Genomic DNA, 15,138 nt, shown 5'->3' on the forward strand with positions numbered 1-15,138 from the left:
CATTTCTATAGGGATTTAAAACTGGCAAATATTTTCTGCAAAGGGCGAGATAGTAAATATTTTTAGCTTTGCAGGCTACATGGTCTCAGTCACAGCTGTGCAACTCTGACATTGTAACATGAAAGTAGCCAGAGCCACTTGGTAACCAGGGGAGGTGGCCATGTTCCAGTAAAACCTGAAGAGAGACTGGATTTGGTCTTCCTGCCTGCCATAGTTTGCTAGTCCCTGGTTTAAAGAGAAAAGGGTCAGTTCTTATTGAGCAGATCAAGACAAGTTTTAGAGTTTGCAGGTTGGTGACTGTGGAGATTTGGGGGAAAGAATGTGCTCAGAGAGGGTCCTTTCCTGGTACCTTGCCCTGAACATCGCTCCTTTTCATTTTGCTCAGTATCCTTTTATAATAAACTGGCGATCGAGTGAGAAAAAAAAAGTTTTAGATAGCTCCTAATTTTAACAATCTTATAATTCAGACAGTTTGAAAGGATAGTTAAAAAGAAATCTGCAGAGATTGTCACCCAGGAATCTGCACATGGTAACATCCAAATGAACAGAGGGACAAAGAGAGTTCAGGGAAGAAGAGCTGGCTGCAGGATGGGGTGGGGGTCATTGGAAGGGGAAGATTTAGGCTCTTGGTTGCAAGATCAGCAGCATTTTTAGTGTTTGTGTGTGTGGGTAGGGAGCGGGGAACAAGATGAGCTGAGACACGCAAGGTGAGAGCTTTGGGTGGCAAGTCAGAGTACAGTCAGGTGTCAGTGACTGGACCCGGGCAGTGGCTGCAGAGAGCTCATGTCCGGGAGCAGACAGAGAGGAAACAAGAGGCGAAGCTTGGGGATTGCAGAGGGTCCTCCAGGTACCACGTGCTCCATGGGGATTGCAGAGGGTCCTCCGCGTCCCACGTGCTCTACACAGTGAAGAGCTTGGAGCCTCATGAACGTGGGAGGGATGTGGCAAAAGCTGGATTCCAGGGTGACTGGTGGGGTCTGTGTGTGGGAGGAGGGTGGTAGCCCTGGCATGAGAACATCAGGAGCCCCGTGGTGGTGGATGTGGGTGGAGAGCTTGTAAAAGACGTATAGGACTTGGTAGGCATCAGATTCGGAAGGTGGGGACAGGGATGGGCAATGCACAGATGTTAAGTATTGGAGAACTGTGATATTAGTACAAATGGGAAAGGCAGGATGGTTTCCCAGTTTTAGATGTGTTGAATTTGAGACAACAGGGGTGTGCAGGTAGAAATTTCCTTGAGGGCTTGGAGGTACTGAATGTGAGTTCCAGAGCCAGGTCAGGATGGCAGCAGGAGTGCTGAGACCTTTGAAGGTAAATGATAACGAGGCTTTGACAAATTCCCACAATTCGAGAGAGGGAAGGGGAACAAAAAAGGACACTGATACGATGTAGAAACTGGTGTGGAGTGAAGGAGGTTATTGTGGAGCCATGGAAGGCAAAAGAAGTGGAGTGGAGGCTGCCTGGAGATACCTCTGAACCTGGAAATTAGGGAACTGCTGATGACTTTTGAGAGTTCAGGTTCATGGGAACAGCACAGACGGAAACTGGATTCAATTAAACTTAAATCCTTTGCTTCTGTTGTTTACCTGAGTTCACAGTGTTTTCTTTTGACAATTAGGTGAAGGTAACCCGTTCTGATGGTCATCAGCTGACTCCTGAAGAAAGAAGAAATAATGTAGTCTTAATGGTGACTCAGAGAAATTATACTGAGTACTGGAGCAGATGGGACACTCAAAATCAGGAAGTAGGGGCTGTCCAGATCATAAATCATACTGTCCCCGCAAATGGAATCTTCAAGATCGAATTCCCAATCCTGGATGATTCCAGCGAGCTACAAGTGAAGGTGCCATTTGTTTCCCATCATTATGTTACTGCAACAACAACATTAAAATTGCAGTCTGGTGGTAGGCACTCAACTTATTGGGAGGTTAAAGTGCGCAGGAAGTGGACACATATTTTTATTTAAAAGAGCGGGAGAAAGGATTACAAGGGATTTAATGGTGGTGGCTGAGTTAGACTGAATGCTTCCTTGTGAATTCATTTTGAAGAGCACGGTAAAATAGTGATGGAGAAGCACCCTCAACTCCCAGGCTAGGTGATTTTCAATCATTTGGAATTGTATTTTGGCAGGAGCTGAAAATGAAAGGGGAATTTTTTTTTTTACATTTACACTCCGTTGCTGAACTGAGACTCCTCAGCCATTCCCCTTCCCTCTCTCTGGGTTACTTAGCCCCGCCACAGTGCGGCCTCTCTGAGTTTTCCTCTCCCCAGTGGTGGACTGAGTGAGCTGATTCGGTTGCTTGCTGTGTTGTGGGGAGAAGAAAGGATTCCTTTTCCATTTCCTTCTCTCCTCTCACAGTGTTTCCTGAGAACATACCTTTGTTTTGGAAGTAAGTTAGGACTGTGCTTTTTCCTCTTAGATGATGATGGTGAAGACCGTCTTAACACGTTTTACAGCTATCAGTTTCTTTACAGTATAAGCTACAAAATGATGAAGATCCAGTGTCTGGGGAATATATTGTTTGCTGTGTGAAGAAAAGTGAAAGTGAATGTGCCTTTCAGTGATTGTCCAGCCAGGTCACATTCCTTATCCTGAGGCTCCTAAAGATGAAACTTTATGGCTCCCTTTTCTTTTGTTACAGGCCTCTTTTCTCGATAGTGTGAGTAACATGGCAGTTCATGGTATGTTTAAGTCTCCTAGTAAAACCTACATCCAGCTCAAAGTAAAAGATGAAAATATAAAGGTAATGCTTGCAATCATTTGTTAATTATAATATAATTGAACTGTCTTGACATTGATATGTATATATTAATTAAAATTTTTTTTCTAGGTGGGATCACCATTTGAGTTGGTGGTTATTGGCAACAAGCAATTGAAGGAGTTAAGCTACATGGTAATCTCTTTTTAAAAATAATTTCCTTTATTTTTAAATTAATTTTTGGCTGTGCTGGGTCTTTGTTGCTGGGAGGGCCTTTCTCTAGTTGCAGAGAGCAGGGGTTTCTTGTTGAGGCGGCTTCTCTTATTGCTCAGCACAGGCTCTAGGGTGCACGGACTTCGCTAGTTGAGCACCGGGGCTCAGTAGTTGCGGCTCCCAGATTCTGGAGCACAGGCTCAGTAGTTGTGGTTCAAAGGCTTAGTTGCTTCACAGGATGCAGAATGTTCCCCGACCAGGGATCGAACCCATGTTTCCTGCATTGGCAGGTAGATTCTTTACTACTGAGCCTCCAGGGAAGCCCTGGTAATCTCTTACACAATCTAAATTTATGATCTATTGTAGAATCATCTGAAATAGTGTCTATCTTATGTTTAAACTGAACTTAACTGATTTTTAAAATTCAGCCTCACACTTTAAAAAACATGTCTTAATATATATTATACATGTGCAGGATGTAATATTTATATACATTCTTACAGAGTTTTCTATGTCTAAGTTGTGTATAAATTTGCTTTACAAAACTTTGCATTTTATTCCTTTTGCATCATGGAGTATTATGGTATGTTGAATATAGCTCCCTGTGCTACAGAGTAGGTCCTTGTCGTTTATCATCTTACACATGGTAGTTTGCAGCCCAGCCTCCCAGCCCATCCCCCTTCTGCCCTCCCTCCCCCTTGGCAACCTCAAGACTCTTCTCTACGTCTGTGAGTCTGTTTCTGTTTCTTTTTAAAAATTTTTTAAAAATTGTTTATTTTTGACTGTGCTGGGTCTTTGTTGCTGTGCGTGGGCTTTCTGTAGTTCCAGTGAGAGGGGGCTACTGTTCCTTGCAGTTCTTGGGCTTTTCATTATGATGGCTTCTCCTGTTGTAGAGCCCCGGCTCTAGGTGCCTGGGCTCAGTAGTTGAGGTCGGGCTTAGTTGCTCCTTGGCATGTGGAATCTTCCCAGACCAGGGATCAAACCTGCATGCCTTGCATCGGAAGGCGGATTCTTAACTCTGGACCAGCAGGGTAGTCCTCTGTGTCATATTTTGGATTCCACATAGAAGAGAGATCACATGGTTTTTCTCTGTCTCTTTTTGACTTATTTCACTTATCATACCAGGTGCTTCTGTGTTGCTGTAAATCAGTCTATTCCTTTTTAAGCTGCCCATTTTATACTGAAGTCAAACTATCTTTTTTCTTTACCTATATTTGTATTTCCAACTTAAGATGAATAATGAAACCACCTTGCATTATGTTTAAATTTTATATTTTTATGAGGTAAGCCACATATGTTCATTATGTGTGTGTGTGTTAGTTGCTCAGTCATGTCTGACTCTTTGTGACCCCATGGACTGTACGCCAGAGCCAGGCTCCTTTGTTCATGGGATTCTCCAGGTAAGAATACTGGAGTGGGTAGCCATTCCCTCCTCCAGGGGATCTTCCCCACCCAGGGATTGAACCTGGGTCTCCTGTATTGCAAGCAGATTCTTTACTGTCTGAGCCACCAGGAAGCCCTGTGTTCATTATAAAAAATTATAAAATGTAAGAAAAATAACAAATAAAAATTGCTCCTCATAGCCTTGTAATTTTGCTAATCCAGCTCTCTCAGTCGTGCTCTGCATTCCTTAAACTCAGGAATAGATTCTTGTCTGTCAAGTTGCTGTTGCCTCAATTATGGTTACTTTGTCTTATCCTTTTCTAATGACCAGCTTATACTCCCTGTGTTAGTCAGGAAAGTTTATTTGTGGTGTGTGTATTCAAAAAGGATTTGATGTTGGCTTAAGTCGAGAATTTGTATGTATGCTTACAATTATGAAAACATAGCTGATATTGAGATTCTCATTATCTTTAGCATAAAATGAAATTCGTGTACTCTTCTTTTCAGGTAGTGTCCAGGGGACAGTTGGTGGCTGTAGGCAAGCAAAATTCAACAACCTTTTCCTTAATACCAGAAAATTCTTGGGCCCCAAAAGCCTGTATCATTGTGTATTATATTGAAGATGATGGGGAAATTATAAATGATGTTCTGAAAATTCCTGTTCAGCTCGTTTTTAAAAATAAGGTAAGATTTAAGGTAATGATGTTTAAAAACAAAACTTCATATTCATAAAGTCTTCAAAATGTAATATTTCTTTAGAAAAGTATCATTAAAACAAATTGGTTATAAATTTATATTTTTTCTAGAACTGTGGATAAAACTGTTCATATTTAAGTACTATATATCTGTTTTCACATGTGGAATGATTGGACAATGTGGGTCTTCTGTGTATATTATTATTCTTGGCTTTAAGACTTTAATTCAAATCCACGAAGCCCTCTCAGGATTTTCTAAACGGTGGAGTCGGTATTGCTCTGGCATAGAGTTGTGTGGCCATGTAGAATGTGTATGGTGTTCATACTGGTGTGGCAGTGAAGTGAGGGCTGCAAGAGGGAGTGTGGCCATCTGCAGTGTTGCGGGGAAGCAGAGCTGGGCTTTGGTTTATCCATTTCACCAGCCTGGAGACTAACCCAGGGCAAATTTGCAATAAGCTTGGCTACTTTGCATGTGGAGATCTCTGTGGAGTTTGGTCTCCAAACACAGTAGTGATTTTTTTTTTCCTACATCCCAGAAATGATATTTAAAAATATTTCTCTATTCCTCCATTCTCATCTCACCTTTGAGAACTCTGATTAGTCTTAGATATATCAGGCACACAGCAGAAGCGACTTAGCATGCATGCATGCACTGGAGAAGGCAATGGCACCCCACTCCAGTACTCTTGCTGGAAAATCCCATGGACGGAGGAGCCTGTTAGGCTGCAGTCCATGGGGTCGCTAAGACTCGGACACGACTGAGTGACTTCACTTTCACTTTTCACTTTCATGCATTGGAGAAGGAAATGGCAACCCACTCCAGTGTTCTTGCCTGGAGAATCCCAGGGACGGGGGAGCCTGGTGGGCTGCCGTCTATGGGGTCGCACAGAGTCGGACACAACTGAAGTGACTTAGTAGCAGCAGCAGCAGTGATTTTTTAATAACCTAAGGTGTATAGCTTGTGTCTGAAACCCCCCTGGGCCCCAACTCTGAAAAGTTACCTAATTGTGAGATTGACAGGTGGAGTTCAGTTATCTCATGAATATTTAAATGGGCCATTGTTCTCACTAAAGGCTGCTGCCTTCTCAGGACCTCTGAAGCAAAATAATCATTATTTTAAAGTAATGATTTGTAGAGTACACTTCTTCTGGTAGCATCTTCTCCCTTAATTTTTAAAAATTTTGGGAAGTAGAAGTCGCGATCCATGTCTTTTTTATTGAGAACTATTGACTCTAATTTTTATTGTCAAAATAGAATACAAACTTATTTTCTGTCTTATGAAAAGAATTTTTAAAAAAACAGTGTTGTATTCTGTTAGTTTCAGAGCACAATTTTAGACTTCAAGTGACTCCATTAATCTGAGAAAGGCAAATTTTAAAGTAGGAGTAAGGCTTAAACCTGGAGGCCTACATCTCTGAAGGTGAGAGCAGGTTCTAAAAAATGTTGCTGTGTAAGAAGCTTTGAGGAAACAGAGTGTATAAATAGCATACTTCCAAGAAACTTCTTAGATATGAGCGATAAGAAATTAGTTTTGGTTGTGTTTGCAAAGATAATTCTTCAATTTTTATATGATAATGTTTCCCACATTTATTCCAAAAGAAATTATATATTTGGAAATAAAATATGTTTAAACACAAGAAAATTAATGAATCTTTGTGTATGTTCAGTAATGACTGGAATAAATGGGTGGGATGTAGAGGGCAAGAGATGTAGTTTTAGAAATTGTCTGCACAGAAGTGCAGTTTGGAGCTATGGAGTCACTGAGGTGCAGAGTAAAGAGTGAGAAGTGCAAAGTTTGCAGATTATAAATTTCCCTTCCACCTTATTTAAGATATGAGTGGAGAAGAGTAAACCTGACAGAGTGGCTCAAGAGGCATGTGAAAAAAAGATTGTTAAACAGGCAAGGAAGACTTAAGACTATTGCAGTAGGGGAGAGAGACTGAACTCAACGCCACTGAAACAGAAGGCAGGGAGGTTTTTAAATACGGGGGTGAGTTAATGGAAAAGTACTGGAGGACATTGCGGGAGGGGTTGGTCAATAGGAGCAGGCCATCTATGAGTTTGTAAGTTAGGCTCCTATTCACCCACAGAGACTGGGAGATCAATCAAGGCTCTTGATGATTAACACTTCAAAGTCAAAGTGCTGGCTTAAAACTCAGCATTCAGAAAACTAAGATCATGGCAACCAGTCCCATCACTTCATGGCAAATAGATGGGGAAACAATGGAAACAGCAACAGACTTGATTTTATTGGGCTCCAAAATCACTGCAGATGGTGACTGCAGCCATGAGATTTAAAGACGCTTGTTCATTGGAAGAAAAGCTATGACAAACCTCAGTAGCATATTAAAAAGCAGAGACATTTCTTTGCTAACAAAGGTCTATATAGTCTAAAAGTTATGGTTTTCCCAGTAGTCATATATGGATGTGAGAGTGTTAGTTGCTCAGTCGTGTCTGACTCTTTGTAACCCCATGGACTGTAGCCCACCAGGCTCCTCTGTCCATGGGATTCTCCAGGCAAGAATATTGGATTGGGTTGCCATGTCTTTCAGGGGATCTTCCCAACTGAGGGATCAAACCCAGGTCTCCTGCATTGCAGGTAGATTCTTTACTGTCTGAGCCACCTGGGAAGTTGATATATGGTCCAATGGATATGAGAGTTGGACCATAAAAAATTCTGAGCACCAAAGAATTGATGCTTTCAAACTGTGGTGTTGGAGAAGACTCTTGAGAGTCCCTTGGACTGCAAAGAGATCAAACCAGCCAATCCTAAAGGAAATCAACCCTGAATATTCATTGGAAGGACTGATGCTGAAGCTGAAGCTCCAATACTTTGGCCACTTGATGCAAAGAGCTAACTTATTGGAAAAGATCCTGATGCTGGAAAGGATTGAAGGCAGGAGGAGAAGGGGACAAGAGAGGATGAAATGGTTGGATGGCATCACTGACTCAATAGGCATGAGTTCGAGTAAACTCAGGGAGATGGTGTAGGACAGGGAAGCCCGGGATGCTGCAGTCCATGGGCTTGGAAAGGGTCGGACATGACTGAGTGACTGAATGACGACACTTCAAAAGGATGACTCCCAGATCTTTGAGAAAGACATTTCTACTGGTAAAACTAGCAGGAAGCTGGGAGAAGGTTTATATCTCAAAGGAGCAGAGAAAACATTTACAATTGCAGATTTTCTAAGGAAAGGGAAAGCAGGTGGTTAATGTTAGGTAGAACCCTGTCCAATGTTCAGGTAAGCTGAGGGGTTCATTAAGGCCATGTTAATCGGGTGGTACAGCCACTGGGGCATGGGATTGTTGGAATAGAGGTGGGCAAGGTTAACATTCCTAGGAGGAAGAGGCCTTCTGACAAAGCCATTAGGTCCAGCCCTGGGTGAGAGGATTGATGCTCTCTAAGAAGTACCGGTAGGACTATGCTTTGCTGAGAGTTAATGACAGCAAGCTGAGGCAGCCATCGAGGCACAGAGCAGTGGGCCTGACTGGGGTTGGTCTGAGGGCCTCCTCCTGGGGAAAGGCACCCCCGCCCAGCACAGGCAGTTCTGCGTGTCCCCAGGGGCTCTTACTTGCAGGCGCTCACTTCTGAGTCCAGGTGGCCGACGTGCAGGCACGTTCCTGTCCTCGCTCATGGATGCTGACCCTCCCCACATATGGCAGACTCTGTCTTCTCTTCAGTACCGGCCAGCAGCTATGGGGTGGGAGACGGAGAAAGGGAAGAAGAAGGGTAGAGAAGTGAAGGCAAACTTTGATATGTACCCCAGTGAGAGGTTCCATGACTTGAGAACACTGTGGGAGTGAAGTTTGTTTTTACTCCTTTCCCTGGAGAAGACTTGTGTATGGTTTTGGAATGTCCCTGAGCCAACACAAGTGTAGACTCTTCGTTAGATTTTGTCATTGATCTGCTATTGATAAGACATGAAATGCTTCAAAAAAGTGTATTATATCAATACTGCTTTTTCACTTCCTTAGATACAGCTGTTTTGGAGTAAAGCCAATGCTGAACCATCTGAGAAAGTCTCTCTCAGGATCTCTGTGACACAGCCAGATTCAACAGTTGGTATTGTAGCTGTCGACAAGAGTGTGAATCTGATGAATGTCTCAAATGATATTACAATGGAAAATGTGAGTTTAGCCATTTTTTTCATTAAAAATACACATTGAAAGAGAGAAAAAAAAAGAAACTTTACCTTGTTACTTCCAAGTTTTAAAGGAAATTTCATTTTTCAAGTATAAGTCAGTAATAGTAAAGCTTCTGAATGAAAGGGAACTGCATTCCAATTGTCATGTTGGAAAGAGTCTATTGTGGTCAACTGTCTTTGCTGTCTTCCATGAAAATTGTCGCCTAGAGTTTCCCCTTATTTTCAAACTATATTTTAACTGAAGACACTTGAGAAAGTACTAGGAATTGGACTTGCACATTTATGAATGACACTGGAGAGAGCTTTAGGTAATTGTAAAATGCTTTCTATTTTGGTTATACATGATGGTTATAAATAATTACAGTCCTCACTGAATCAGGAATTTGCAGTATGTTGAGGGAGTGAAATCATGTTAATCTTCAGAAAACGTACAAGTCAAGAAATATATGAACATCTAGTGTTATATTAGCTAATCCCCTATTCATCAGTCATTTAATTTTTATTTGTAACTCCTTTATATATCCTTGGCAGTAGAAATGCAGACTGCATGAACTATATCCATTGATTGATTAACTACAGCGATTAACAGCACTTCAGGAAGAAAGATATATGTGTATAGGCTAGTTTGGACATATTGTTGTAAAATCAGTCCATTTGAGAAAAATTATGTATTTTTCTTCAGCCTATCCAACAAATTTTTCTCATTTTCTTTAAAAGAAAAAAAGACTTTAAAACCCATCACTCACTTTTTTTCTCTTGACTTTACTTAAATTCATTTATTCTAAAAAATCTATAGCATTTTGCACTTGATTTAACTGATGATAGTATCTTTCATTTTACAACTTGCTAAATATCTTAATAAATACATTATTTCATTTTTTCTTCCATATATATGTGGACACACAGAAACACACACACATGTGCTCTCCCTGAGTCTCTGTCTCTGTATCTCACTGTGCATTTACATTAAATCCTCTCATATAAAAGATTGCTATCCCGGCTTTCTTTTGTTTCACACTTGACTGCTATGTTTTTCCATCTTTTTATTTTCAACCTTCTGTAAGTTTTTAAGTATATCTTGTAGACAGTATATTATTGTATTTTGCTTTTTTTTAAAAAAAATCTAATCTGACAGTATCTTAATAAACTTATTTAACCCATTTACAAATTAGTCCTTGTTCTAATTAGGACTTGTTTCTGCTTTTTAATTTGATAATTTAGACTACTTCCTTTTTGTTTCTTTTCATTCTTCTTTCCATGGTTTTGGAAGTTACACATCCTATTTTTGTTCCCATGATAGATGTCCTTATCTCATGAATTGTGCTCATATTTTTTTTTTATCCTTATTGTTTTTCTTTTGTATCTTTATCTGACAAGTCAAGCATTTTGGTGTGCCCTCATATTCTTACACATCCTTTTCGTCGCTCCCTGTCCCCATCTCCTTCCCCAGCCCTGGCCAGATCATATTGCTGTTGTATAGAATTTTAGTTCTTTGTCATGGTGAATTGCCTGTTCAGTCTATGCTGTCCCTTAATTTTTTGATTCTGGAAATTATTTCTTCCTATAGTTCCTCTTCTTTCCATTTCTTCTCCTTTTCAGAGATTGGCAGAGATTAGCACTTCTACTTTTTTTCCTCCATATTTCTTAGCTTTTTGTTTTATGCTTTTTTGTCTCTTTCGTCTGTCTTGTCTGTATTTCTTTGGGTGAGTTCCTCAGTTGACTCTTTCAGTTGGTAGATACCCTACTTTTATATCAGCTATTATATTGTTAATTATTATTTTCATCTGTTTTTTTCCTTGTTTTATATTGCTAATATTTTCTCTTGTCTGTATTGACTATGTTTATTTTAAATTCTTGAGCTGACTTTTCAGTATTCAGCTCACATGCTGTATGTTGTCCAGTTGGATGTCTTTTATGGAAACTATACTTGTTGGATATAGTTTGGATATCCAGTTGGATATCTAGTTGATTTGGCAGCTGTTCTGTCTGTTGGGGAAGGCTGAACACCAGGCTCCAACCCGTGTAACTCTTGTCAGTTTAAAGAGAGGGGATGGGTTGAGCTTCAGGGACTAGAGAACTACTCTTGATTCTCTCTGTGTGCTGTCCCCTTCCACCCAGTGGTTCATTTTTAAGCTCCTCGGGAAAAGCAGCCCAGGAAGAGGTAGTCTCCTGAGGTGATGACCCACCAGCTCGGAGGGGTGGGAGGAGGCGGGGAGGAAAAGTGAATGCTTGAAGGCCAGGGGTCTGTCTAAATGTTTCCTGGTTCTTTCACACCAGAAGGGCAGAGGTGCTGACTTGGAATTATCCTGGCCGTTATTATCCTGGTATTATCAGCAGACTGCCTGCCTGCTGCCTGCTGGTTTGGGCAGTGAATTGCCAGGAATGATTGTCCTAAGGCTACCTCCTGAAGAGAAGCACAAGTAGAATTTAAAAGCCTCTTCCAGACTGCTGCGTGTATCAGTTTTCTGCCATCTGCTTCCTCCAGCACACCAACTGGAGATACCCTTCACTCTTCCGAGGGTTTTCTTGTTCTACTCATATAAGTTTCTTGCTTGCTTTTCATATTTCTCTAGTGTTGGCTCTAGAGGAAGGAGTCAGGAGCCTATGATAATGGACCATTTTCCTTTCTTTCATTTTTGTTAAATTTATATGTGTTGTCCAGAGACTTGTCAATGCCTTGGAATAATTTAAGTGTCTCAGATCTTCCAGGACTAATCTACAAATAGCAGACTTCCCTTGCTGCAGCTTTCTCACTGAACCAGTGAGAACAAGAGCATCTCTCTTCCTTATGCAAGAAATGCTTCTTCCTAGATAATTCCATTGATTCACACCTGCATTGCACATATAGGTCTTCTGTGGCAGAGTTTGAGTTATGGAATGAAAAACTTTCCTCTCCATCCTATCTGGCTCTGGCTTCATTGACTGTAGTTGGGCTAACACTACTGGCCAGCTTGTTGAGATATTATGAAATTTTCTGTTTTCTCATTCTGTTGCTTTCTTCTTGATGCCTATTCTAGCATCATGTTTCCTTACCATGGGTGTAGCAGTGCTGTTTTTAGTAAAGCAGAAGCAGTGGTTTGGGTGTTTAATGTTAAACTTGGTATGTTTTTAAACTTAGAATCTTTCATAATTCTTTTCCCTGTCTTAATTTCCCAATCTTAATGCTAATGTAATTGAGGTAAATGTATCAAAATAGTTACCAAAAGGTTATAATATCCTAACTTTTTTTTTACCATAGTAAAATATATATAACATGAAATTTTCCATTTTAACCATTTTTAAAAGTATAGTTCAGTGGCATTAATTATTTGTAATATTGTACAACCATCATCACTGTTTATTTCCAAAATTTTCATCATTCTAAATAGAGACTCTGTGACCCTGAAGCAATAAGTCTTCATTACCTCCTTCCCTTTGCAACACGGGTAACCTCTAATCAAATTCTGATCTTATGAATTTGCTTATTCTAGATATTTCACATGAGTGGAATCATGCAATATTTGTCCTTTTGTATCTGCTTTATTTCACTTAGAAAAATGTTTTTTTACTTTATTTTTAGTTGAAGGATAATTGTTTTACAACGTGAATCAGCCATAAGTATACATGTGTTCCTTCCCTCTTGGACCTCCCTCCCACCGCATCCCCCGTCCACCCCTCTGGGTCATCACAGGGCACTTGGTTAAGCTCCCTGTGTCACACAGCACCTTCCCACAAGCTATCTGTTTTACACATGGTTATGTGTATGTTTCAAAGCTACTCTGTCAGTTTATCCCAGCCTTGCCTTTCCCCACTGTGTCTACAAATCTGTTTTCTGTGTCTGCATCTCTATTCCTGCTCTGCAAATGGGTTCATCAGTAGCATTTTTCTAGATTTCATAAATACGCATTAATTAATTTTTCTCTTTCTGACTTAACTTCACTCTGTATAACTGGCTCTAGATTCATCCACCTCGCTAGAACTGACTCAGATTCTTAGCTGGTATTTTTTAAGGTCTTTGTTAACCATCACATTGACGCTGTTTATCTTTGTCAAAAGTACGAGTCATTTTTAATGTTGATCTCTACGTGTTGGCTTTGTCAACAAGCCCACACTTCTTAGGAACTCTTGATTACTGAACAGAATAAAATAAGTTTAAAGAAGAAGTGTATTTTTGGCTGATTGAATTATGAACATGGCATTGACATAGTCATTATTTCTCCATTTGTGTCATTTTCAAATTTGATAAGCATATGGTCTATTTGATGTAGCACATTTGATAAGCATGTGTACCTGTCTGTTATTCACAGTACATATCAGAAATGTTGAGAGGGCAGAACACACTGATACGAATGCTTTCATTCTGTATATCTTATCTTCTTCTTAGGTGGTCCATGAATTGGAACTTTATAACACAGGATATTATTTAGGCATGTTCATGAATTCTTTTGCAGTCTTTCAGGTATGTTTAGTTTGCTATATAATTTGAAAAGATATTAATATATTTACTGCTACAAAACTAATTTCAGAATTAATGATCTGAATTATGAAATGTTATTTTTTTAATTTTATTTTATTTTTAAACTGTACAATATTGTATTAGTTTTGCCAATATGTGTTGCTGAAGTGCAGTGTGTTATATAAGTGTAATTTGAAATTGAAAGATGGTCATCCTTCTAGTCTTAAAAGCAAATGAGTAAATTCATCATTAGAGAAATAATGGAATTACCATTAAACAAGTAATTTCTTTCTATCACTTTCCTTGACTTTGAAATAGCTCTTTCTGCATGTGAGAGTGTGTGTTTGTGTGTTTGTGTGCGTGTCTGTGTGTTTTGTTGTGAGAGACTGTAAACTGATGTATGTATTTAAACTCTCAAAAATGAGCAAGAGTTAAAAAAGCAAAGGGAGATATTTTCACATGCAACTCAAAAACAAAACAGCAAGAGTGAATTAGAGGTAGAGGCAACTGACAATTTAGAGGGCGTTTATTTAAAAGTTTATTTATTTTAAAAGAAAATGAAAATGTTTCTTTCTAGGAGTGTGGCCTCTGGGTATTGACGGATGCAAACCTTGTGAAGGATTACATTGATGGCGTTTGTAAGTGAAATCTGGCAAAGTGCTTTTTAAGTAATTAAGTCATTCATCTCAGGTATTTATAGTTACTTATGTAAGTATGCGTACATTCTGGTTGAATATGGATATTGTAATTTTCATTTTCTGTTCTCTTATCCTATAGTGTTTGGAGTTTAATGTACTTGGAAGTACATCTGGGCCATGACATGGAGTGTTCTTCAGCTCCTGTGTAGATGTTTCTAATGATTACTTTCCATTTTCTCTCTGTAACTTTTTGACATGGTTATATTTCTGGACATATTGAAAGATCTTATGCCTCCAATTTGTATTGTAAACTGTGATGTTACTTTGGAATTAGTCAAAAGGAGGCAACATGTTTTTGAAACATTTCTGTTCTCTAGCTTTTTATTGTTCACCTAGAAAATAGCCCAGATGCCACGAAGTATGCTGTCCACACACACACACACACACACAAACACTCACACACACTCACACACACACACACCTCCTCAGTCTGCATTCTTCCCAGGCAGGATCACATCGCACATCCCCGTTCCCTGGATTGCTAAGTAGAGTTGACCACCCAACTAATTAAAGGATGTGCTTTAAGGAAAATTCATAAAGCGTTTTACTTGAATTGTTCATTTTAACTTCTTTTAAAAAATTAACTGATTGATTAGACTGTGTCGGGTCTTAGTTGCACTACGCGGGGCCTTTGTCACAACATGTGGGATCCTTTGTGTGGTGCAAGGACTCTCCAGCTGTGTCACGCAGCCTCGGTAGTTGTGGTGTGGGGGCTTAGTTGCTCCATAGCACGTGGGATCTTAGTTCCTGGACCAGGGATCGAACTCCTGTCCCCGGCATAGCAAGGTGGATTCTTAGCCACTGGACCACCAGGGAGGTCCCCATAAAATATTTTGACTGAAGGAAATATATAAATGAGAATGATTAATT

General features: G+C 39.9%; 1 protein-coding gene across 1 annotated transcript in view; it reads left to right on the forward strand.

Annotated features, from left to right (window-relative positions):
• CD109 (CD109 molecule) overlaps window positions 1-15,138 on the forward strand; it is a 136,719-nt gene that overhangs the window by 74,845 nt on the left and 46,736 nt on the right. Inside the window, exons 11-17 of the mRNA XM_070795748.1 lie at window positions 1,619-1,843; window positions 2,643-2,744; window positions 2,832-2,894; window positions 4,803-4,979; window positions 8,966-9,118; window positions 13,499-13,573; window positions 14,148-14,208. Of these exons, the coding sequence (XP_070651849.1) occupies window positions 1,619-1,843; window positions 2,643-2,744; window positions 2,832-2,894; window positions 4,803-4,979; window positions 8,966-9,118; window positions 13,499-13,573; window positions 14,148-14,208 (856 nt within the window). The remainder of the gene's footprint in view (window positions 1-1,618; window positions 1,844-2,642; window positions 2,745-2,831; window positions 2,895-4,802; window positions 4,980-8,965; window positions 9,119-13,498; window positions 13,574-14,147; window positions 14,209-15,138) is intronic.

The sequence above is a fragment of the Bos indicus genome, chromosome 9 (genome assembly GCF_029378745.1).
Source record: "Bos indicus isolate NIAB-ARS_2022 breed Sahiwal x Tharparkar chromosome 9, NIAB-ARS_B.indTharparkar_mat_pri_1.0, whole genome shotgun sequence".
NCBI classification, from domain to species: domain Eukaryota; kingdom Metazoa; phylum Chordata; class Mammalia; order Artiodactyla; family Bovidae; genus Bos; species Bos indicus.